Consider the following 25,963-nt stretch of genomic DNA (forward strand, 5'->3'; position numbering starts at 1 on the left):
GGGGGCGGGAACCGACAGTTGGGTAGTGGAGTGGAAGGAAGGTGAGGCCGGTTGAGTGGATTCCCACAAGCCCAGGCCATCAGCTTCCTACTGACCCAGGCTCAGTAGGCCGCTCTAGGACTCGGTGAGCTCTACTCCACCTACTGGCCGAACTGAGTAAAAGCCAGAGGACACGACTCCGAGGCGCGGCACAACGCCGCAGATCTCGGCTGAGTCATGCGCAGTACGACCCACCGCCCCCGCCCGGCACCCCCGCCCTCGGGCCTCCTCCCCCTCCCCCCCCCTCGCGCGGAGGGCAGCGAGCACAGGGTGGGACATCGATGCAGCTCGACTCTCGATTGGTCTGGAGTGGGAACATAGGGGAGAGAAACTCACGCGGCTGGACGCCCTATTGGTTGGGATCCATAAAGGGGCGGAGCCTGAGGGCGCGCGCTCCGGGGCGTGCGGCCTGGCGGGCGTGTAACGGCCGTTATAGGAGCTGAGGGACGGACGGAGTTGCCGCTTGTGGTGAACGTGGTAGCCGCACTTGGTGTCCCCGAGTGAGGGACTTTGTCGCCCGCTTTCAGGCCTGTGTAAGTTCTCTCTGGGAGCTCCGGTCGGAGCGGCCGACCCTGCTCCTCCTCCTTCCGTAGCCTGCGGGTATACTTCGGATACACCTTCGTCGGTGTGGCGGGGGGGGGGGGGGGGGGGGGGGCGATGGGGGTGAAATCCTGGAACTGCGGAGCGCATGCGCTCCGTGACTAAGCCGTCACCTCAGCTCCCACCACCTTGAGTCTCACAGCCTCAGTCACATTACCCGCCCCCCCCCTTTGCCTGTTTCTCTTTGTCAGTCAATGCAGCGGGAGTGTGCCAAGGCTCGTGCCAGTGGTCAGGGAGAGAGCGGGCAGTGGACAAGGCTAGGTGAAACGAGTTTGAGTCCTCAGAAAGTGTAGGGTGGAGAACTTAGAAAGACCCAGAAACGCAAAGCGCTGATCTAGTTGGAGAGGTCAGGTAGCTGCTCCCTGGGAAAGGGAAGTTTGAAGACGCATAGAGAGATCACCCTGGGGTGGGATGGGGGGGGGCGGACAGAGAGCACTTGGACAGAGTCCCCTAGACCAGTGCTTGTGAGCTGGGGGCGATTTTGCTTTTGGGGATATCTGATAATGTCTGGAGACAGCCTTGGAGTCAAAACTGGGGGATTACTACTGGCATCTAATGTGAAGAAAGCAAGAGTGTGGGCAGCCTCCCGCCCCTCCCGCAACAGGTAAGGTGTCAGGAATGGCGAAGAAGTTAAGGAGCTCTATGACACCAGGAGGGGCTGGTGTTTTGGATGGACTGGAAGTTTAAGTCTGTTTGTTTGTCTAATAGCATATTCACCACTTCTTCCTCTGTTTTGTAACTGCATCTAGATAAGTAGTTCATCCTCACCTCGAATTCAGGATCTTATTTCAGCCTCCCAGGTGCTGGGGTTACAGGTGTGTACTACCGATGTTTTCCCCTTACTACACCAATATATTTTGAGAAGGTGGCACAGAATTAGGCAAGTTAGATGCTCACTAAATTTTGGTAGAATAGTTTACCAGGTGAGGAAGAGTGGTGATATACTGATCACGTGAGATACCTGGACCCTATTACTTTAGGGATTATCTTTTATTAGAATTTATATATTCTAATAAATATATAGGATATAAATAAACATTTATATAATTTATGTTTATATTTAACATATAAATACATACATATATATCATAAAACATACATTTATTAGAATATATCCTTTTTGTTTTGTTTTTGTTTTTTTGGGTCCGGTTGTGGGGCCTGAACTCTGGGCCTGGGCACTGTCCCTCAGCTTTTCAGCTCAAGGCTACCACTCTACCACTTGAGCCACAGCGCCACTTCCGGCTTTTTTTCTTTTTGCTTATGTGGTGCTGGGGAATCGAACTCAGGGCCTCATGCATGCAAGGCAAGTGCTCTACCACTGAGCCACCTTCCCAGCCCAATATATCCTTATATATATAATAGAACCAGGTGCTAGTGGCTCACACCTGTAATCCTAGTTACTCAGGAGGCTGAGATCTGAGGATTATGGTTCAAAGCTAGCCCTGGCAGGAAAGTCTCTGAGACTTCAGTAAACAACCAGAAAACCAGAAGTGGTGCTGTGGCTCAAGTGGTAGAGCTCTGGCTTTGAGCTGAGCTGAGGGACAGGGGCCAGACCCCTCAGAGTGCAAGCTCATGCGCACACACACACACACACACACACACACATCAGGACTTGTATGTTGGGAGAGGGGGTGGGGGCGGGGGCGGGTGGGGGTGCGCGTATGCACGTGTGCTCACATGCTGATCCTGTTGCTTAAACTTAGGCTCTAGGCACTGTCTCCTAGCTTTTTCACTCAAGGTTAGTGCCTTTGAAAGTGCTACTTGAGTCACAACTCCACTTCCTGCTTTTGTGTTTTTTTTTGGTAATTGTAGGTAAGAGTCTCATGGACTTTCCTGCCTGGACTGGCATTGAACAATGATCTTCAGATCTCAGGCTCTGAGTAGGATTATAGGCATGAGCTACTAGCACCTGACTGGAACTTATTAAATTTTAAATTAGCATATGTTGTTATACGAGGGGGGTTTTATTGTGATATTACCACATATATATACAATTTGTCTGGACCAGCATCACCGCTATCACTCTCTGTGCTACTTCCTCTTAATTCCAACAGGTTTCATTCTTTTTTCATATGTGCAAATAAACAATTTTCATCCTCATTCATTCTCTTCATTAGCGTTCCCCATTCCTGCTAATTCCCACTCAGGACTAGTTTTTTTTTTTTTTTCCTTGGTGCCAGTCCTGGGCTTGAACTCAGGCCTGCGCACTGTCCCTGAGCTTTCTACTCAAGGCTAATGCTTTGCCACTTAAGCACTACTTCTGGCTTTTTGTGGTTCATCGGAGATGAGAGTCCCATGGACTTTCCTGCTTAAGCTGGCTTCAAACCATGATCCTCAGATCTCAGCCTCCTGAGTAGCTAGGATTACAGGCATGAGCCACCAGTGCCTAGCTTCCTGAGCTTTTTGGCTCAAGTGCTCTACTACTTGAGCTGCAGCTCCACTTTTGGCCTTTTGTTGCTTAATAGGAAATAAGAATCTCACAGACTTTCTTACTCAGCCTGGCTTTGAACTGCAATCCTCAAGTCTCAGCCTCCTGAGTAGCTAGGATTATAGGCATGAGCCACCAACACCTGGCTTTATTTTTTGTTTTTGAGATGGGGTCTTTGTTGCCCAAACTGACTTTAACCTTGTGGGCTAAAATGACTCCTTCCACTTTGGCCTACAGGTGTACCACTATACATTTTCTATAGAGATTATTTAAATGCATGAGAGGATGTGCATAGATACTACGTGCAAACACTACATTATTCCATATTAGAGTCTTGAACATCTGTGGATTTTAGTATCCAGAGTTTCCTAAAACCACTCTCTTAAAGATACAGAAGGACCACTTAAGAATGGAATTGTGTAGTCTTAGGGGTAACACTGTTTAAGGGGGAGCTTTAATTGTTATTCTGAATTTGGAAGTCTGATCCACTGGGCCTACCATTATGCTATTTTAAATGAGTTTTTAATTTTGATTACTAACATTCAATAGTTGTGTCCTTTACTCTTCCTCTTTTTTTTTTTTTTTGGTCCAGTTGTGGGGCCTGAACTCTGGGCCTGGGCACTGTCCCTCAGCTTTTCAGCTCAAAGCTAGTGCTCTACCACTTGAGCCACAGCACCACTTCCAGCTTTTTTCTTTTTGCTTATGTGGTGCTGAGGAATCGAACCTAGGGCCTCAGACATGCAAGGCAAGAGCTCTACCACTGAGCCACCTTCCCAGCCCCTTTATTCTTCCTTTAAGACAATTTTTTTCCCCATTGTGGGGCTTGAACTCAGAGCACTATCCCTGAATTTTTGTGTTCAAGGCTAGTGCTCTATCACTTTGAGCCACAGCTCCACTTCTGATTTTTTGGTGGTTAAAATTGGAGATAAGAGTCTCACGCAGCCGGACATCGGTGGCTCACAACTGTAATCCTAGTTACTCAGGAGCCTGAGATCTGAGGATCACAGTTCAAAGGCAGCCTGGGCAGGAGGTGAAGAGGAGTTGGACAGCTCCTATGCCCAGCGTTCAATCCCTACAACTGACCAAAAAGTCTCTCATGGACCTTCCTGCCTGGGGCTGGCTTTGAACTGTGATCCTTAGATCTCAGCTTCCTGAGTAGCTAGGATTATAGCCATGAGCCACCAGTGCCTTGCATTCCTAAGACAATCTTAACAAGTTCACTATTCTATTTTCATACATACAATCTACTTTGAACATATTTATTTTTATTCACTTTCCATGTTAACTCAAATTCTTTGTTTTGTGTTTCTGAGAGTCTTGCTTTGTAACCCAGATTAAGCCTCACACTTGAAATCCTCTAGTTCTAGCCTCCACCTGTTCTAGTCCTGTGCTTGGATTATTTGCATGTGTCATCTCTCCTGACCTGGTTTTGTTATCCTTTAGGGAAAAGGATAATGGCCCTGTGTGTAGTGACACATGCCTGTAACCTTAGACTTGGGAGATTAAGGCAGAAAGATAAAAAATTTAGTGCCAAGTCAGAAGCTGGTGGCTCATGTCTAATCCTAGCTACTCAGATGGCTAAGATCTGGAGGAACACAGTTTAAGATCAAGTCCAAGAGACTCCATCTCCAAAGTAACCAGCATAAAGTTTGGCTGAAGACATGACTCAAGTGATAGAGCATCGGCTGAGCAAAGAAGCTGAGTAAGTGCAAGGCCCTTGGTTCAAACCCCAGCATCAACCAAAAAAAGGGGGAAGAGGTTCAGTGCCAGTCTGAATTTGCTATATATGGGAAGACCCTGGTTTGGTTTTTTGTTTTGTTTCTTGTTTTTAAAAGGTGGGCTCATGTCTGTAATCCTAGCTACTTAGGAGGTTGAGATCTGAGGATCATGGTTCAAAGCCACCCCCAAGCAGGAAACCCTATGAGACTCTTTTTTTTTTTTTTTGGTTGGTCATGGGGCTTGAACTCTGGGCCTGGGCGCTATCCCTCAGCTCTTCAGCTCAAGGCGAGCGCTCTACCACTTGAGCTACAGCGCCACTTCCGGTTTTCTGGTGGTTTATTGGAGATAGGAGTCTCACGGTCTCTCCTGCCCGGGCTGGCTTTGAACCGCGATTCTCAGATCTCAGCCTCCTGAGTAGCTAGGATTACAGGCGTGAGCCACCAGTGCCTGGCTCCCTATGAGACTCTTATTTCCAGTTAACCACCAAAATACCAGCGTGGAGCTGTGGCTCAAGTGGTAGAGTGCTAGCCTTGAGCAAAAAATGCTGAGGGACAGTGCTTAGGACTGAGAGACTAGCAGATGCACAAAAAATGTAGAGGTGCTTCAATGGAATTTTGATATTTTTATATTGATAGGTAATTTATTGCTAGTGACTAGTATCACCATAAATTCACTACCTATAAATTGAATAGCTGCCTATAAATTGGTACTACCCGTAAATGATACAGGCCATAGTTGAAGCGGGGTCATGGTCTCTGTGTAGCCCAGGCTTGCCTGTAATTCTTCATCCTTCCACTTCTGCCTTCTGAGTGCTGAAGTTGAAGGTTTACGTTTCATTACTGAGCCAAGCTTCTCTAACCCAGTATGTGAAGAGGTAAGATCTGGAGGGTGGTACCATTTGGTTTTATATGCAGTAAATTAGTGACCACTTCAGTTGTTACTCAAGAGAAAACTGTTGAGTTCAGTAAAGTATATTAGAGAATTGCTACCATTTCAAAATTGAATTTCATCTAAAAATTTTGTCCTATGAATTGTCTCAAGTTATTTTGGGGCTGTTATAAGTCCAAAGTTTCTAAATACATAATTTACCCTTCCTTTTTTTTTCCTTTAGAGTTTTGGTCTCAAATTCAGTCTTGCTGAGTGTTACAATTACATTTTTTGTGCCAACTACTGTACCTAGTTTATAATTTTTATATGAAGAAACGGAGGCACAGATATATTGGGAAATTTTCCCAAGGATAACACAGCTAATAAGTTGTTAACTTGAACTTGGTTTTGTTCAGGTTTATTTATTCAGGTCTCAAAGAGAAAAGCATTTTAAAATTTTATAGTAGGGCACTTATAATCCTAGCTACTCAGGAGGCTGACATCTAAGGATGTGAGTTCAAAGCCAGCCAGGCAGAAAATCCTTGAATCGCCAATTAATCAACAGAAAACTGGAAGTGGCACTGTTGATCAAAGTGATAGAACTCTAGCCTTGAGCAAAAGAGCTCAGGGACAGTGCCCAGGCCCCAAGTTCAAACCCCATAACTGACCCAAAACAAATAAATAATTGTAGTTCAAAGCCAGCCTGGGCAGAAAAGTTTTTGAGACTCTGACCTCCAGTTAACCACCAAAGAGCTGGAAGTGGAGCTATGGATCAAATGGTAAGAGTGCCAGCCTTCAATGAAATAAGCTAAGGGAGAGTATCCTGGCCCTCAGTTCAAGCTCCAGGACCAGCACCATTTTTTTTTCTTAACAATTAGTAGGATTCTAGGACCATATGGGATTCATAGTGGGAGTCTGTTTGCTTCTGTTTTCTGTACTTGCTTTGGGGCTGGTTTCGAGCTATGATCCTCAGATCCCAGCCTCCTGAACAGCTAAGATTACCAATGGCATGAGCCATTGGTACCCATCAGCTTACTTTTAGAGGAGAAATGGAGTATTTGTAGAGGATTGGGAGTTGGTTTGCTTGTATGTGTGTGTATGTGTGTGTGTGTGCAGTAGTACTTGCTAGTTCTGGGGCTTGAACTCAGGGCTTGGGCACTGTCTCTAAGATTTTTTGCTCAAGGCTAGCACACTCTGCCACTTGAACTTACAGCATTTTGGTGGTTAATTGAGGATAAGAGTCTCACAGACTTTCCTGTTCTGGCTGGCTTTGAACTCAGGTCTCAGCCTGCTGAGTAGCTAGGATTATAAGTGTGAGCCACTATTGCCAGGCTTATTTATTTATTTTTAACTTTATTCATGCCAGTACTAGCTTTGAACTCAGGGCCTCATGCCCTTGAATTTGCTGTGGGAATGTGGGCATCATCCTTTTGCTTGGCTTTTTTACTAAATGCTTATGTTCTACCACTTGAGACATACCTCCACCTCCACTTCAGGCATTGTTTTTGCTGATCAGTTGAAGAAAAGAGCCTCATGGTTGGGCTAGCTTCAAACTGGTATCCTATGGTCTCACCCTCTTGAGTTGCTAGGATTACAGGGTGAGCCACTAGTGCCTGACTTTTTTTTTTTTTTTAATCGATAAGTAGGGTGGTCTCTTGCTTTGTTGCCTAGCTCTTTCATAGTGGAACGTGATCTTCCCTGTCAGCCTCCTGTGTGGCTAGGACTACCTATGTGTGCCACTGTGCCCTGTAGTTTGTTTCCTTAAATGTTCTTTGAAGTCTCAACCCTCAAATCCTGCCTTGGTCTTGGTCTTGGTCTTGACCTCCTTCCTGGAAGGGGAGTAGCTGAATTTTAAGTTGGCCAGTATTTTATTGTTGCTGTTGTTATTGATTTTGTGGTAAGGGGACTTGAACTTAGAGCCTTGCACTTGCTAGGCAATTGCTCTACCACGTTGAGACATGTGCCTAGCTCATAACAGTGATACTACCAGAAATTGCTGGGATTTTTTTTCCCCATGTTAGGGGTTGATAAGTTGGCCAATGATTTAATTTGTTTTGCTTAAGTAATGCAGCATCCATACAAAAAAAAGACAGGATTGAAAAAAAAATACACACACACACACACACACATACACATACATATATATTTTTGGAAAGAGGCACACCCAAGAAGTACCTCTTTCCACATGCCTTGTCCTGAGCATCTCTTAATATGAATCCTTTCATAATAAACCAATACATGGGGCTGGGAAGGTGGCTCAGTGGTAGAGCGCTTGCCTTGCATGCATGAGGTCCTGGGTTCGATTCCTCAGCACCACATAAGCAAAAAGAAAAAAGCCAGAAGTGGTGCTGTGGCTCTGGTAGAGCACTAGCCTTGAGCACAAAGAGACTCAGGGACAGTGCCCAGGTCCTTAGTTCAAACCCTAGTACCAGCAAAAGAAAAAAAAAAGTACAGCATGAGGTCCTGAATTCAATTTCTAGTACTACAAAATAGAAAAAAACTACTGTACTGGAAAGATCTGACTGCTTATTTATTCCTTTATTCTACAGTTGTCTCAGATAACTATAATGGCCATGCAAGAAAAATACCCAAGTGAACGGTCCTCTCATCCCAGTTCACCAGGTGAGTAGTTTTCTGAGGTAAATCCTAACTTTTGCTGTTATTTCATATTCTTTAAGAGAAACACTGAGCCCACAAGCATTTACTAAAATGCTCATACTAAAAGAATAGCTAAGTGACTGCAGAAGAGAATGGTTCAGATCAAAGGACAAATACAAAGTGGAAAGGCTGATGCCCAGCTTTTATCCTCCTTTTAATTAATATTGGGCCCAACAGAAGCAACTTCTAGGTTATATATTAAAATTTCATAAAAGCTTATTGAATATTCCTTCCTTCTTTCTCCTTTTCTTTCTTTCTCTTATTTCTGTCTTCTCTTTTTCTTTCTTTTTCCCTCCCTCCTTTCTTTCCCCCCTTCCCTCCCTTCTTCCCTCCCTCCCTCCCTCCCCCCCCCCCCCCCCCTTTCATCACAGCAGAATCAAGATCTCATTCTCATCTAAGGGGAATAACCGAACCAGGTCACTGCTGTGCCTGCTTGTTGGATTCATAGTATCTTGTCTGATTTGCAAGATCTTTGTGAGCTGTAGGATATCTGGCTACTCTTGATTTTGCCTTTTACATCTTCTTAGTGCAGATTGTTCATTTGGGGAGTTACTCTGTGTGTGTGTGTGTGTGTGTGTGTGTGTGTGTGTGTGTGTGTGTGTGTGTGTGTGTGTGTGTGTGTGTGTGTGTGTATTTTTAACTTCAGTGTGTGTGTGTGTGTGTGTGTGTGTGTGTTTGTGTGCATGTACTTTTTTTTTAACCTCAGTCCTGTGGCTTGAACTTAGGGCCTGGGCTCTGTCCTTGAGCCTCTCTGTGCTCAAGGCTATCACTCTATCACTTGAGCCACAGTGCCACCTCCTGCCTTTTCTGTTTATGTGGTATTGAGGAATGGAATCCAGGGCTTCATGCACTCTAGGCAAGCACTCTATCACTAAGCCATCAGCCGCTCATATTTTTTGACTGACCTAAAAAGTTCTTACTGAATGTTCTATTTACCTACTCTGTTGCTCTTTTCTTTTCTTTTTTTTGGGTCCGGTCGTGGGGCTTGAACTCTGGGCCTGGGCACTGTCCCTCAGCTCTTCAGCTCAAGGCTAGCACTCTACCACTTGAGCCATAGCACCACTTCCGGCTTTTTTCTTTTTGCTTATGTGGTGCTGAGGAATCGAACCCAGGGCCTCATGTGTACAAGGCAAGCGCTCTACCACTTAGCTACCTTCCCAGCCCAATCTGTTGCTCTTTTCTTTATAGTTCTGAACCACATAGTACATCAACCTGAGTCACCAGACAGCCTAGTTTGGTTATAGATAGAGGCAGCCCATGCTGTTCTCAACAGTGTAGGCCCTCACTTTTCACTACCAGGGATCAGTCAGCAAAGGCCTTTATACTAGAGTGATTGAAGGTGGTCACCTTGATCTAGGGCATTCAAACAAAGGTGTTTCTCAAAAATAAAACAAAATAGGATTTGAATATGTCTTTTATTACTAAGTCATGTATTTGTTGAACACTTCCTACCTACTGACTGTCATACAGCAAGCTTTAAAGTCAATCTTAGTCTTTATTGTCTTAACCTATTTAGAAATTTTAATAATTTCTTTGCATTGCCATCAAAGTAAGTGATTTCTTTGCATTGCCATCAAGGTAAAACCTTAAAAATTCTTTGGATTGGTCTGGGAATGTGGCTCAGTGGTAGAGTTCTTGCATAGAGAGGTTAGAGTATATTTATAAAGTATTGTTGCTTCTAGGTTTCCGTAAGTAGTATTTGGTATTAAATATGATATTTGTGTATATGTGTTCCACTACTCAGGGTAGGCCTTATTTCTGTTCCTGGATATTCTTACACCTCATGATATTTTCACATAAAGTTAAGTGGCTCAGAGTTGCTGAAATGAACATAGGAAAGAGAAAAAGGTATGATGTTATATTCTCTCATAGTTTAAATGATCTTCTCAAAACAGTCTCATTAGCTATATACCAGTGGCTCCCACCTATAATCCTAGCTACTTGGCAGGCTGAGATCTGAGGATTATAGTAGCCAGACAAGTTAGAAAATTCCATGAGACTTTATCTGCAGTTAGCCAGAAAAAAGCTGAACTAGCAACATGGCCCAAGTGGTCGAGCACCTAGTCATGAGTGAAAAAGCTGAGCAAGAGCTCAAGCCCTGGTAACAGCATCAAAAAAAAAAAGATCTCATTGAACTGCATCATATACATGTAGATAATTCCTCTTGTTTCAGGTTCCAGTGTGATTCAGAAGGGCAGTTCTGTGGGGACTGAATGGCAGACCCCAGTTATCTCAGAAGCCTTTCGGAACCGCTTCAGCCGCTGTTCAAGTATAGCTGACAGTGGGGACACGGCCATTGGGACATCATGCTCAGATATTGCAGAAGGTAAGTTTGGATTAATGATTTGATTACCAATATATTTTTGTTTTTGCATTGAATTTTTTTTTTTTTTGGTCGGTTGTGGAGCCTGAACTCTGGGCCTGGACGCTGTCCCTCAGCTCTTCAGCTCAAGGCTAGCGCTCTACCACTTGAGCCACAGCGCCACTTCCAGATTTTTCTTCTTATGTGGTGCTGAGGAATCGAACCCAGGGCCTCATGCATGCAAGGCAAGCGCTCTACCACTGAGCCATCTTCCCAGCCCTTTTGGATTGAATTCTAAGTGTATTGTCATTTACAGAACATTCTTAAGGTCAGTCTCTTCACTCATGGAGTCTGATTCTTCTCACTGCATTCTTTTTCATTTCTGGTTCTTCTATTTATCCTACCTGAAATGGCTTTCTTTCTTTTTTTTTTTTGTCGGTTATGGGGCTTGAACTCTGGGCTTGGGCGCTCTCCCTGTACTCTACAGTTCAAGGAGAGCACTCTACTGCTTGAGCCACAGCTCCACTTCCAGTGGTTTATTGGAGATAAGAGTTTCACGGACTTCCCTGCCTGGGCTGGCTTTGAACTGTGATCCTCAGATCTCAGCCTCCTGAGTAGCTAGGATTACAAGTGTGAGCCCCCAGACCCCAGCTTTCTTTTCTTTTATTGTAAAGGTGAGATATAGAGGGATTATAGTTACATAAGTCAGGTAGTGGCTTTCTGATAGACTGCTTGGCCTAAAGTATTTCCTTCTACCAAATTAATCCTGCCTGTTCAATATCAGTTTTAGTCTTTTTTTTTTTGCCAGTCCTGGGGCTTGAACTCTGGGCCTAGGCTCTGTCTGTGAGCTTCTTTTGCTGAAGGCTAGCACTCTACCACTTGAGTCACAGTGCCACTTCTGGCTTTGTCTGTGTATATAGTACTGAGGAATTGAACCTTGGGCTTCATGCTAGGCAAGCACTCTACGACTAAACCACATTCCCAGCCCTTTCCTCTTGGAAGATAACTTTCAGAGGTTTCAGCTCCTTTTTTTTTTTTCGCCAGTCCTGGGACTTGAACTCTCCCTGAGCTTTTTTGCTCAAAGCTAGCACTCTACCATTTGAGCCTCAGCTCCATTCCTTTTTTTCTTGATGATTCGTTGGAGGTAAGAGTCTCATGGGTTTTCTTGCCCAGGTTTTGAATTGCAGTTCTCAGACCTCAACCTCCTGAATAGCTAGGATTACCCGTGTGAGCCACTTGCACCATGGTCTTCTACTTGTTTTTACACTTAAGTATTAAATGTCAGGTCATACTTCACCAGGATATTTTGTACTTAGAGAGCAGTGGATCTGATTATATTAGTTATTGCTTATTGTGTTCTTTGTTAAGTTTTTCTGTGTTACATCATTAACACTCTTAACTTCATGAAATATTATTTTCATGTTACAGTCACAAAAACGAGTCACTTTGGCACTTTTATCAGGTGTCATTTAAAAGCATATACTCCATAGCAATTAGAATGAGTGTAATTAAAAATAACAATTCATAGCTGGGAGCCGGTGGCTCACGCTTATAATCCTAGTTACACAGGTGGCTGAGATCTGAGGATCTTGGTACAAAGCCGCTGGCCCACACGACCTCCCCCCCACCCCCCCCACTGTCCCCCCATGCAGGAAAGTCCATTAGACTCTTATCTCCAATTAACCACCAGAAAACAAAGTAGCAGTGAGCAGAAGATCTCAGGGACAGTGTTCAAGCCCTGAGTTCAGGCCTCATGGTGGACAAAAAAAAATCTTGGTGAGAATTTAGAGACACTAGAACCTTTATATATATTTTAATAGGATATAAAATGTAGTTACTTTGGAAAAATTTGGCAGTTCCTGAAAAAGGTTAAATTGAAGATACTTTGTAAATCAATAATTATACTCTTTTTTTTTTTTGCCACTTTATGGGGCTTGAACTCTGAGCCTGGGCGCTGTCCCTGAGCTCTTCAGCTCAAGGCTTGCACTCTACCACTTGAGCTGTAGTGCCACTTCTGGTTCTGTGGTGGGTCATTGGAGATAAGAGTCTCATGGACTTTTCTGCTCAGGCTGGCTTTGAACCATGGTCCTCAGATCTCAGTCTCCTGAGTAGCTAGGATTATAGGTGTGAGCCACTGGTGCCCTGCTAATAATTTTATGGGTTTTTTTTTTTTTTGCATTAACATTTTTTTTATTGTGAAAATACCATACAGAGGGGTTACAATTACATGAGCAAGGTAATGAGTACATTTCTTATCGAGCATTGTTGCCTCCTCCTTTGTTTCCCTTTACTATTACTTCCCATCTCCACACCCTTCTTCCCCACCAATAATTATATTCCGAAAGAAGGATAAACATCACTGGGCGCCCAGGCCCAGAGTTTAAGCTCCATGACCAGGAAAAAAAAAGAGAGAGAGAAAGAAAAAAGAAAAGAAAAGAAAACGTCAACACAAATGATTGTACATGAATGTTCATAGCAGCCTTAGGTTGAAACAATCTAAATGTTTACAACTGATGCTTTGGCAGTAAAATAAGTCAGATATTAAAATATGCTTTCAATTGGATGAAAATTAAAAATATCTTAAAAAATCTTAAAAATATTGTGTTATGTAAAAAAGAAAAAGCCAGATAAAAGGATACATACTACATAGCTATTTACACTTCTAATATAACTAGAATGACAACTGCATGCCATTACACTCTGCTTTTTATTAGTTGAGATCAGAGTCTCATAAACCTTTTGTCCAGGCTGGCCTTGAACCTTGATCTTTCTGATCTCAGCATCTTGAGTGGTTAGAATTACAGACTTGAGTTACTATGCCCAGCTATCCGTGTTCTTAAGTAGCTGCTTAGTAAAAGGATGGTAAACACTCTATACTTATATAATTCCAGAAAAGGCTTCTGTTTTCATTGAGTGGGCTCTGTCTGAGGTGGTAGGGAGAAAAAAGATAAATTTGTAATACCCCTTCCTATGGTCAGTGTGCTTGATTTGGAAAAGTGCTAGGCATAATTGAAAAGAAAGGACTCAGGACATTTTGGGGGGGGGGGGGGCGGTCAATCATGGGGCTTCTACCTGGGCCTAGGTACTGTCCCTGAGCTCTTTTGCTCAAGGCTAGCACTTTACCACTTAGAGCCACAGTGCCACTTCTGGTTTTCTGGTGGTTAATTGGAGATCAGGGTCTTGGACTTTCCTCCCTGGGTTGGCTTTGAACCATGATTCTGAGATCTCAGTCTCCTGAGTTGCCTAGGATTACAGGTATGAGCCACAGGTGCCAGGCATACTTTTTTATTTTTTTTATTTTTTTTTTATTTTTTGCCTGTTAAAAATAATAGGTAGGCCAGGTGCTGGGGTTCACGCCTATAATCCTAGCTACTCAGGAGGCTGAAACCTGAGGATCATGGTTTGAAAACAGCCCAGGCAGAAAAGTCCCTGTGAGACTCTATCTTCAATTAACCACTTAAAAATCAGAAATGATGCTGTGGCTCAGATGGTAGTGCACTAGCCTTGAGCACAAAGAGGCTCAGTGACAGTGCCCAGGCCCTGATTTCAAGCCCTATAACCAACAACAATAACCAAAAATAGGAGTCAGGGAAGGGGTGACATTGTCCAAAAATGTACTCTATACCTGACTTATATAACTGTAACCCCTTTGTATATATTACCTTTGTAATAACAATAAGAAAACTAAAAATAAAAAATTAGGGGTTGGGAAAGTGGCTCAGTGATAGAGCATTTGCCTTGCATGCATGAGGCCCTGGGTTTGATTCCTCAGCACCATATAAGCAAAAAGAAAAAAGCCAGAAGTGGCGCTGTGACTCAAGTGGTAGAGCGCTAGCCTTGAGCTGAAGAGCTGAGGGACAGCGTCCAGGCCCAGAGTTCAGGCCCACAACTGGACAAAAAAAAAAAAAGCTAGCCAGGCACTGGTGGCTCATGCCTGTAATCTTAGCTACTCAGGAGGCTGAGATCTGAGGAAAGTCCCTGAGACTCTTACTTTTCAGTTAACCAGCAAAAAAGCCAGAAGTGAAGCCATAGCTTATGTGGTAGAGTGTTAGCCTTCAGCAAAAGAGCTAAGGGACAATTCCCAGGCTCTGAATTTAAGCCCTAAGACTGGCACAAAAAATTAAAAAAGGGGCTGGGAAGTTGGCTCAGTGGTAGAGTGCTTGCCTTGCATGCATGAGGCCCTGGGTTCGATTCCTCAGCACCACATAAGCAGAAAAAAAAAAAAAAACAGAAGTGGCACTGTGGCTCAAGTGGTAGAGCGCTGGCCTTGAGCTGAAGAGCTGAGGGACAGCCCAGGCCAACAGTTCAGGCCCCACAACCAGACCAAAAAAAAAATTAAAAAATTAAAAAAGATTTAAAACCCAGGTATGTGACCTGACATTTCCATCTTGCTTGCTAGTAGTCCACTTAAATGTCATATTAGTTCTGTGACCTTGTAATCCTCCTCCTAGTAGTATTTGAAAATTGGAAATAAAGATAGGGACCTTTGCAGCAAGGCTAATCAGAGAGTTGTTTCCAAGGCCACACAGGAGCCAAAGGAATATAAATCTAGTCTGAAAGAAAAGTTAAAATCACAGTTGTGCAAGGGGGAAATGAAAGGGAAAACATGGAATAGAAGTTTTAGTGTGCACCCACGTCAGCCTGCTCACTGTGTTGGAGTGAAACTTGAGAGTTACTAAGAATAACTTCCTATATCGAGGCAGTCAGGTCTAGGGTGTGGGAGAGAACAATCCTGACTCAGATGCTGTGCTCCCTGTCCTGGATACTGAGCAGGACTGACTAGCTCTCCTTGTTCTTCAGAGAGTGAGATTCTTAGCTCCTTTTCACTGGGTAGCTTTTGGAAGTCACAGGATTTGGCACCCCTTGGAAAGAATGTTTTTATTAGATTATGTTATAGTTTAGACTTGCCCAACTTCCAGAAGAGTAGGACCTAGTCTGTTTCCCTTAAAGTAAGTGATTTTTGTTTTTTAGGTTCCATTTTTTGTTGTTGTTATTGTTTGTTTGATTTTTCTAAAGTTCAGCTTTGCTTCTTGACTGGCAAGATGTTTCTTTTCAAATTGAAATACACAGGACATAGTATAAATTAAAGGTGAAGCCATTGTTGCCTTTTGTTGTTGTGACTTGTGACATTTGAGATCTTGGAAGACACATCTTTCAGGTTGCTATGTCCTGCCTGATACTTGTAATGTCAGCATCTTCTCTACCCAGTCTGAGACTGGGCAGAGAACAGTGTGTGGCACAACAACAATACTGTTCTACTTTGACTTATGGAAACTATTCTCTCCACAGATTTTTGCAGTTCAAGTGGCAGCACTTCTTTCCAGCCTATCAAGAGCCACATAACCATCCCAACAGCCCATGTGATGCCTTCTACTTTGGGAACCTCTCCTGCGAAGCCCAATTCTACACCTGCTGCACTGTCTTCTAAACTCCCTTTGTCAGGGTTGGCTGAAAGTGTGGGGATGACAAGAAATGGAGACTTTGGTGCAGTGAAACATTCTCCAGGCCTATCAAGAGATCTCATGTATCTCTGTGGTGCTACTGGAGAAAATGGCATTGAACAATCCTGGTTTCCAGCAGTTGGCCATGAAAGAGAGGAAGAGATGAGGAAGTTTGATATTCCTAACATGGAATCTACCCTCAATCAGTCAGCTGTGGTCGAATCACTTTATTCAGATCCTCACTATCGAGTCCACTTCCACAACTCAAGATCTGACACAAACAAAGAATTATACAAAGTATTGCCTGAGGCCAAGAAGGCACCAGGCAGCGGAGCAGTATTTGATCGACATGGACCACAGTCTAGCAGCAGTGGGATGCTCCCTTTGGGAATCCAGCCAGCTCCTGGGCTCTCCAAGCCTCTGTCCTCTCCAGTGTGGCAACCAAATCCTGATCCTTGGCATCCTCGAGAACAATCTTGTGAACTCAGTACTTGTCGACAACAGCTGGAATTGATACGTTTACAGATGGAGCAAATGCAGGTAGAGACCCTCATATAGCCTTTGTCTTAAAAGTTGGAATTTATAAAGAAAACACTTGTGAAGAAGAGATTTGTAGACAGGAAATGAAGATTTATGTACTTGTGGCTATTGAATCTACTGGTAGTTTAACACTGGTTGCCTGCACTATTATCCAGGCACTAGACTAGATAGTGTTACATGCAGAATTTAATTCTTAGCACCTGATAAGGTTAATAGAGTAACTTACCAAGTTCTTAGACTAAAATTTATGGAGTCACAAAGCTGGCAAGGCTAAGGTTTAAAATCATCTTTCAACTTCTTTTCACTACACCACTTTTGTTTTCTTTAAGTCCTTGTGCTGCTAAAGACTGGGAAGGAAGGGAGCAGGGCACATTCTCCTTCACTGATTGGTAAGGACATCTTAGCTCTTGATTTGCCCCTGTTGCAAGATAATAAATGATAACTGACCTTAGAAACTAGAGCCTTTCTGAGCAGAGTGTTTAGTTGGCAGAAATCTCCCTGCCCAAGTTCTTTCCAGTCATGCATCAGAGCTAAAATTACTTCATAAGCATTGGCTTTATCAGGCTGAACCAAAGTCAGCCTTGACGCTAGACCTAGCTGTATATTGCTCAGGTGTTTTTAGGTGCTTGTGGGTCAAGATCAAATCCCTCCTTCCTATTTGTTTTCTAGCTTCAGAATGGAGCCATCTGCCACCATCCTACTGCTTTTGCTCCTTTACTGCCCACTTTGGAGCCAGCACAATGGATTAGCATCTTGAATAGCAATGAGCACCTTCTAAAGGAAAAGGAACTCCTCATTGACAAGTAAGGTGGCTAGTGGGACTGCAAGGCCAGACTTCACTAAGGGCACTCAATGAATCTTCCAAAGGGCAGTCTAATAACCTCTCTCCTTGCTCCCCTCTGTCATTTAGGCCCATGCCTTGCTTTGTGGTAGGGTTAGGTTGATTTTGACTCTCTGCAAGGGTGGGGAACCTTTTTGCTCTCAAAAGTCATTTGGATATTTATAACATCATTTGTGGGCTATATACATTCTGAATATGGGAAAATGGGTTGAGGGCAGCTAACAAGAAGCTTGTCTTCCCATCATGAATCAAGTGATTTGAAGATTTTTATAGAGCCAGCAGGCAAATGCTCTTCCCCACTGAACAAGTGTTGATAAAGATAAGTATTGCTTCTCACTTACTTTCTTCCTTTTTATTTACTTATTTATTTTTCCAGTCCTGGGGCTTGAACTCAGGGCTTGGGCACTGTCCCTGAGTTTTTTTTTGTTGTTGTTTTTTTTTGGTCGGTCGTGGGGCTTGAACTCTGGGCTTGGGTGCTGTCCCTGCACTCTGCAGCTCAAGGCGAGTACTCTACCGCTTGAGCTACAGCACCACTTCCGTTTTTCTAGTGGTTTATTGGAGGAAAGAGTCTCATGGATTTTCCTGCCTGGGCTGGCTTTAAACTGCGATCCTCAGATCTCAGCCTCCTGAGTAGCTAGGATTACAGGCGTGAGCCACTGGTGCCTGGCTCCCTTTTGCTCAGGGCTAGTATTCTACCACTTGAGCCACAGTTCCACTTACAGCTTTTTCCATTTTTGTGGTACTGAGGAATCAAACTCCAGGTTTCATGCATGCTAGGCAAACACTCTACCACTAAGCTACATTCCCAGCTCCAGCTTCTCACTTTCTTTTGTTTTTGTTGCTGCTCCAGTCCTTGGGTTTGACCTCGGGGGCTGGATGCTGTCCTTGAGCTTTTTTGCTCAAGGCTAGCATTTTACCACTTGAGCCACAGCTCCACATCTGGATTTTTGGTGGCTAATTAGAGATGAGTCTCATAGACTTTCCTGCCCTGGCTTGGAACTAGGATCTCAGCTTGGAACTAGGATCTCAGCTTGCTGAGTAGCTAGGATTACAGGCATGAGCCACCAGTGCCCAGCTTGCTCCTGGTTTTTCCTCAGTTTTCTTATTTGTTCTTCCTCCTCCAGCAATACATGAAGTTCAAAATTAAGTTTTTTTTCTTTTATAGACAGGATTGTTACCCATCTGTCTAAGGAAAGGGGCTAATGTTGTGAAGGGGTTAGTGTCGGGACTTCAGTTCTGATTCTCACTGGCTTTTGCAGACAGAGGAAACATATCTCTCAGCTGGAACAGAAAGTACGAGAGAGTGAACTTCAAGTCCACAGTGCCCTTTTAGGCCGCCCTGCCCCCTTTGGAGATGTCTGTTTGCTGAGACTACAGGTAAACATTGGCAGCCAAGACAGCAACCTACTTGTCAAATCCCAGGGTTTCCTTGTCCACTGTTAAATATCCAAGCGACACAAAAGAAATTCAAGTGCCAGTGGCTCACACATGCAATCTTAGCTACTCAGGAGGCTGAGATCTGAGGATCACGATTCAAAGCCAGCCCAGGCAGGAAATTCTGTGAAACTCTTTTTTTTGTTTTTTGGCCCAGTTATGGGCCTGAACTCTGGGCCTGGGCGCTGTTCCTCAGCTCTTCAGCTCAAGGCTAGTGCTCTACCACTTGAGCCACAGTGCCACTTCCAGCTTTTTTTCTTTTTGCTTATGTGGTGCTGAAGAATTAAACCCAGGGCCTCATGCATGCAAGGCAAGCGCTTTACCACTGAGCCACCTTCCCAGCCCCCGTCTGTGAAACTCATCTCCAACAAACCACCAGAAAACTGAAAGTGGCGCTGTGGCTCAAGTGGTAGAGCACTAACCTTGAGCTGAAGAGTTGAGGGAGAGCGTCCAGGCCTAGAGTTCAAGCCCCTAACCGACCCCCCACCCAAAAAAAAAAAAAAAAATCCAGTGATTCCCTGAGAATAAATTCTTGCTAGACACAGGTGGCTTATATCTGTAATCCTAGATGTTCAGGAGGCTGAGATCTGAAGATCAGAGCTCAAATCTAACCAGGCAGGGTCTATGAGACTCTTGCCTCCAATTAATCACCAAAAAGTCAGAAGTATAGCTGTGGCTCAACTGGTAGAATGCTAGCCTTAAGCAAAAAGTCTTAGGTACAGTGAACAGGCCCTGAATTCAAGCCCCAGAACTGCCCCCTCCAAAAAAACAAAAACAAAAACTAAATATCTTCTTTATAAAAAACTCATTGCTGTGTCCTTGTGAGGGGGCTTGAGGGAAGAACCAGGCAAAAGTCCACATGCCTTAGTGTCAGGATATATTTTAAAAGAAAGGTAGATAGTAAGGTCCTAGTATTAGGTTTGTGTGTGTGTGCATGCACACACCAGCACTGGGGCTTGAACTTAGGTCCTAGTAAGGCTGGTGCTCTACCATTTGAGCCACAGTTTCATTTCCAACTTTCTGTTGGTTACTAGAAGATAAGGGTCTCACAAACTTTCCTGCCCAGGCTGGCTCCATCCCCGGAATTTCTGATTCAGTAGTCTTATACTAAGCTCCCAAAATTGGCATTTTCAAATTCTAGCAAAGAGTGATATTCATGCTAGTTGTCCTAGGACCCGTCTTGAGAAGTACTGCTTGAGGATATTACTAGAGAAAGATTTTACTTGATTATGAAGCATTCTGGGAAATATATAAAATGAATAGGACCATATGAGTAGGGAACAATTTTATTTATTAAGTATCTTTTTGGCAGGAATTGCAGCGAGAGAACACTTTCTTACGTGCACAATTTGCACAGAAGACAGAAGCCTTGAACAAAGAAAAGATGGAGCTTGAAAAGAAACTGTCTTCTTCAGAAGTTGAAATACAGCTCATCAGGGAGTCTCTTAAAGTGACACTGCAGAAGCATTCAGAGGAGGGGAAGAAACAGGAAGAAAGGGTGAGCTGTGGAGCTGATGGCTCTCTAAACCACAAAGGAGTTGGCAGTCAGCCCTCTCTGCCAACAACCTAGACTCTTTCTGGCCCTGTGTCTGGAACCAGGAGAAGCCAGTTCGGTGAGACCCTTCATTGACTTCTCACTCAGGATCTATCTACTAGAATGAGAATTGCTTTATCTCCACACAGCTACCAGTCAGAAAAGTTGTATAAGCCCTCAATTTCCCAGCTGACAGGTGGTAAACCAGCTTGGACAGTCATATCAGATGGCAGTGTTGTAAGATGTTTATGAATTTATTCCATTCAATCTGTTTTCTTCTCATTCTACCTGAAAAGTAAGAGATTCTATGCATACAACTAGTTAGAATTGTCTTAGGGCAAGATTGGTATTACTGGAAAAGCTAGTGAAAATCTTTTGGTTCTATTCCTCCAAGTTACAGTTATCTCTAAAAACGTGTTATCGTTGTCCTCCCCCCCTCCCCTGGTCATGGGTCTTGAACTCTGGGCCTGGGCACTATCCCTGATCTCTTCAGCTCAGGTTAGTGCTCTACCACATTGAGCCACAGTGCCACTTCTGGTTTTTTTGGTGGCTAATTGGAGACAAGAGTCTCATGGACTTAAATGCCAGGGCTGGCTTTGAACCGAGGTCCTCAGATCTTAGCCTCCTGAGTAGCTAGGAATACAGGCATGGGCCACCAGCACCTGGCATTAGAACACATCTTCTTAAAGAACTAGTTTAGTAATGTTTATTCCTTACATCCAAATCAACTAAAGCTTCTATTGTGCGCGTGCGGGCGTGTGTGCGCGCGCGCACATGGGTCTTGAGCTCAGGGCTTGAGTATTGTTCCTGAGCTTTTTTTACTCAAGACTAGCATTCTACCACTTGAGACACAGCTCTACTTCTGGCTTTTTGATGGTGAGTTGGAGATAAGAGTCTCATACGCTCTCCTGTCTAGTCTGGCTTTGAACCTTGAGCCTCAGATCTCAGACTTCTAAGTAGTAGCTAGGACTACAGGCGTGAGTCACTGGTGCCTTGCTAGAACTTTTTTTTTTAAGACAGGGTCTTGCTATATTACCCAGATTGGCTTCAAATTATTGGATTTAGTGGTTTTCCTGCCTCAGCCACTTGTGAAGCTGATAAGTACCAGTGTGCATGACTACACTTAATTACTTTTTTTTTTTTGCTGGTACTGGGGCTTAAACCAGGGCCTAGGCTATGTGCTTGAGCGTCTTTGTACTCAAGGCTAGCACTCTACCACTTGAGCCACAATGCCACTTCTAGCTTTTTCTAAGTAGTTTATTGGAGATACAAGTTTCATGGAGACTTTCCTACCCAGGCTGGCTTCAAACTACAACCCTCAGATCTCAGTCTCCTGAGTTACTAGAATTACAGGCGTTAGCCACTGGCGCCGGCTAATCAATTACTTTTAAGAATTTAGATCAAGCTTTAATAGTTCTAGGAGAAGGCAAGCACCTGAAAGATTGAATTCCTAACAATGTCCCAGGTGTTACTGGTATCATTGGCATAGCAAGGAGTTAATATCCTTTAAAAGGAAATTAAGGCCAGGTACCCATGGCTCATGCCTGAAATCCTAGATACTTAGAAGGCTGAGATCTGAGGATTATGATTTGAAGCTAGTCTGGGCATAAAAGTCTGTAAGACTCTTAACCTCCAATTAACTACTAAAAACCTGGAAGTAGGGCTGAAGTGGTGGATCACTAGCCTTGAGCACAAAAACTCAGGACAGTGCCAAGGCCCTGAGTTCAAGCGCTAGAACCAGCACCAAGGGGGGAAAAAAGCATTGTAATTAACTACCAACTTATTTATAATAAAACTATAATTCTGTGCCCCATCTCATTCCACATAGGTATCCTTCTTTAACTTTTTTCTGTTTTTTGTTTTGTTTTGTTTTGTCTTTGTCAGTCATGGGGCTCAAACTCTTGGCCTGGGTGCTATCTCTGAGCTTTTCAGCTCAAGGCTAGCAGCTCTAGCACTTGAGCCACAGTACCACTTCTGGTTTCCGGGTGGTTAATTGGAGATAAGAGTCTTATGGACTTTCCTGCCCAGGCTGGCTTTGAACCTGGATCCTCAGATCTTAGTCTCCTGAGTAGCTAGGGTTGTAAGCGTAAGCCACCAGTACCTGGCACCTCTGTATTTTTTAATGATGTGTCTCCTTATACTTTTTTTTTGATATGTGCATGTTGGTACCAGGGTTTGAACTCTATTGTTTAGCTTTCTTGCTCATGGCTGGTGCTCTCCCACTTGAACCACAGCACTAGTCTGGCTTTTTGCTGGGTAGTTGTAAATGGAGTCTCATAGTCTTCTACTCAGGCTGGTTTTTGAACCTTAACTCTCCAAATCTCAGCTTCCTAAATAGCTAGGATTACAGGCATTGGATACTGGTCGCCTGACTTTTTGCATTCTTATGCGTGTGTCTGTGTGTCTATATGTCTCTGTCCATGTCTGTCTGTTGGTCCTGGGGCTTGAACTTAGAGCCTAGGCACTGTCCCTGAGCTTTTGTACTCAAAGCTAGCACTCTACTATACTCAAGCCACAGTCCCACATCTGGCTTTTGTATAGTTACTTAGAGATAAGAATCTCAGACTTTTCTGCCCATACTAGGTTCAAACTGAGACACTCATATTTCAGCCTCCTGAGTAGATGGGATTATAAAGTGTGAGCCTTGGGTACCTGGCTTCCTTCCTCCCCCCTCCCCTCCCCCCCTTCCCCCCGCAGTGCTAGGGCTCGAACTTAGGGCTTGGCACTGTCCCTGAGTTTCTTTTTGCTCAAGGCTAGCATTCGACCACTTCAGCCACAGCACCACTTCCTGCTTTTTCTGTTTATTTGGTACTGAGGAATCGAACCCAGGGCTTCATGCATGCTAGGCAAGCAGTCTACCACTAGGCCACATTCCTAGCCTGGTTTTCTTATACTTAATAAATTATAGACATCCTTTGGTTTCATAGGTGTTCTTTGTGATGTCTGTATTTGCTTATACATATATACATTTATTCTTGTTTTGGTGTCCTTCATTTTTAGGCTTGGCAAACCTTGAATGAATGGCACTTATATTTTAAGGATGAAGCATTGAAAAGCTGGATGAAAGGCTGGGAAGGTGGCTCAGTGGTAAAGTGCTTGTCTTGTATGCATAAGGCCCTGGGTTTGATTCCTCAGTACCACATAAGCAGAAAAGGCTGGAAGTGGCACTGTGCCTCAAAAGGTAGAGTGCTAGCCTTGAGTTGAATTGCTGAGGGACAGTGCCCAATTCTAGAGTTCAAGCCCCACGACAGACAAAAGAAAAAAAGTAAAGCTGGATGAGCCAGGCATGGTGGCTCATACCTGTAATCCAAACTACTCGGGAGGTGGTGCAATCAAAGCCATTCTGAGAGAAAAGTTACATCTGCCAGCATCTGTTAGTCTAGCTATTTAGAAGTCAGAGACCAGGGGAATTGTGGTCTGAAGCCAGCCCCAGGCAAAATGTGTTAAGACTATCTAAAAAAAAAATGCTTAAAAGCTTTACAGGGTGGGAGTATAGCTCAAGTAGTAAGAGTGCTTACCTACTCAGAATATGCAGAACCCTAAGTTAAAAGCCCAGAACTACAAAAAAGAAAACAAAAAACAACAAAAGAAACAACTGGATGAAAGCTCTAGGTTCACTGGGACTCGCCTGGTGGACTTTACTACAAGATCATTAGACATAGACTGTTCTTTTCATGTGGGAACTCAATTGTCAGTTTCTGGATATCTTATTTCAGTCTCTCTAGAAGAGAGTGCATCTTCCTGCCTAGTGAGGAGGCTGCAAACAGAAAGCTATTTTTTTTTTTAACCAGTCCCGGGGCTTGAACTCAAAGCCAGGGAACTGTCCCTGAGCTTCTTTTTTCTTTTCTTTTCTTCTTTTTTTTTTTTGGGGGGGGGGGTCCAGTCGTGGGACCTGAACTCTGGGCCTGGGAGCTGTCCCTCAGCTCTTCAGCTCCAGGCTAGCGCTCTACCACTTGAGCCGCAGCGCCACTTCTGGCTTTTTTCTTTTTGCTTATGTGGTGCTGGGAATCGAACCCAAGGCCTCAGGCATGCAAGGCAAGCGCTCTACCACTGAGCCACCTTCCCAGCCCCTTTCTTTTCTTTTTTTTATTTCCTTTTTTTTTTTTTTTTTTGGGCCTGTCCCAGGGCTTGAACTCAGGGCCTGGGCACTACCCCTGAGCTTCTTTTGCTCAAGGCTAGCACTCTTATCATTTGAGCCACAGCGCCACTTCTGGGGGTACTAAGGAATTGAACCGGCTTCACGCATGCTAGGCATGTATTTTACCACTAAACCACATTCCCACACCTTTCTGAGCTTTGTATTTTGTTGTTGTTGTTGATTTATTATTTTTTGGGGGGGGAGGGTCGGGTCGTAGGGTCTGAACTCTGGGCCTGGGTACTGTCCCTCAGCTCTTCAGCTCAAGGCTAGCGCTCTACCACTTGAGCCACAGTTCCACTTCCGGTTTTTTCTGCTTATGTGGTGCTGAGGAATCGAACCCAGGGCCTTATGCATGTGAGGCAAGCACTCTACCACTGAGCCAACTTCCCAGTCCCTGTTGATTTATTCTTTATTTGTTTTTTACTCAAGTCTAGCACTCTACCACTTGAGCCACAATACCACTTCTGCACCACTTCTGGCTTTTTCTATTTATGTGGTTCTGAGGAATGGAACCCACTGCTTCATGCATACTAGGCAAGCACTCAACCACTAAGCCACATTCCCAGCCAGACAGGAAGTTTTGTTGTTGGTGGTGGTGGTGGTAGTCATGGGGCTTGAACTTTGGGCCTGGACACTGTCCCTCTGCTCTTTAGCTCAAGGTGAGTCCTCTACCACTTGAGCCACAACACCACTTTCGGTTTTCTGGTGGTTAATTGGAGATAAGAGTCTCACGGACTTTCCTGCCTGGACTGCCTTTGAACTGTGATCCTCAGATCTCAGCTTCCTGAGTAGCTAGGATTACAGGTGTGAGTCACCAGCACTCGGCTTAGACAAGAAGTTTTTATCCTTTGGATCCTTAGTACTGAGAGGAGATTGGGTTTAGGGAATCCCACCCAGAATTTTTTTTTTTGTCCCATCCTGGGGCTTGAACTCAGGGCCTGGGCACTGTCTCTGAGCTTCTTTTGCTTAAGGCTAGCTCTCTACCACTTGAGCCATAGCACCATTTCCAGCTATTTCTGTGTATGTGGTACTGAGGAATCGAACCCAGGACTTCATGCATGCTAGGTAAGCACTCTACTACTAAGCCACATTTCCAGCTCTCCCATCCAGAATTCTAAGCATAGATTGTATTTTTTTTTTTGAGCTAGGGTATTTTGGTATAGTCAAGGCTGGCTTCCAGCTCATGATCCCCTTTCTCAGCAATTCCCAAGTGCTCTAATAGGCACTTTGCCTGGCTATACATGGACCTTTACTTGTTTTCTGCTCAATACTTTTACCATCTTTCTCTGCTGTGACTCATATCCCTGAGTCTGGAATCTCAGTTGATTTCTCAGTTTATATAATCAATACCCCTGTTAGGCTAGTCCAGGGTAAAGGTGCTAGTCAGTTAACATGTAAATTTCCAATGAATTCCAGTTTTTG

At 44.1% G+C, this 25,963-nt stretch overlaps 1 protein-coding gene across 2 annotated transcripts in view; it reads left to right on the forward strand.

Annotated features, from left to right (window-relative positions):
* The first annotated feature begins 458 nt into the window (after window positions 1–458).
* Window positions 459–25,963, forward strand: part of Cep85 (centrosomal protein 85) — a 41,270-nt gene continuing 15,765 nt past the window's right edge. The window contains exons 1-7 of one of the 2 annotated variants that reach the window (XM_042688513.1): window positions 459–572; window positions 8,203–8,275; window positions 10,485–10,637; window positions 15,903–16,594; window positions 17,264–17,397; window positions 18,695–18,812; window positions 20,182–20,367. In XM_042688513.1, the coding sequence (XP_042544447.1) occupies window positions 8,221–8,275; window positions 10,485–10,637; window positions 15,903–16,594; window positions 17,264–17,397; window positions 18,695–18,812; window positions 20,182–20,367 (1,338 nt within the window). In that variant the 5' untranslated portion in view covers window positions 459–572; window positions 8,203–8,220. The remainder of the gene's footprint in view (window positions 573–8,202; window positions 8,276–10,484; window positions 10,638–15,902; window positions 16,595–17,263; window positions 17,398–18,694; window positions 18,813–20,181; window positions 20,368–25,963) is intronic. The other variant, XM_042688514.1, reaches the window with a different exon arrangement.

The sequence above is a fragment of the Dipodomys spectabilis genome, unplaced genomic scaffold, assembly GCF_019054845.1.
Source record: "Dipodomys spectabilis isolate Male_0828 unplaced genomic scaffold, ASM1905484v1 ptg000118l, whole genome shotgun sequence".
Taxonomy (NCBI): Eukaryota; Metazoa; Chordata; class Mammalia; order Rodentia; family Heteromyidae; genus Dipodomys; species Dipodomys spectabilis.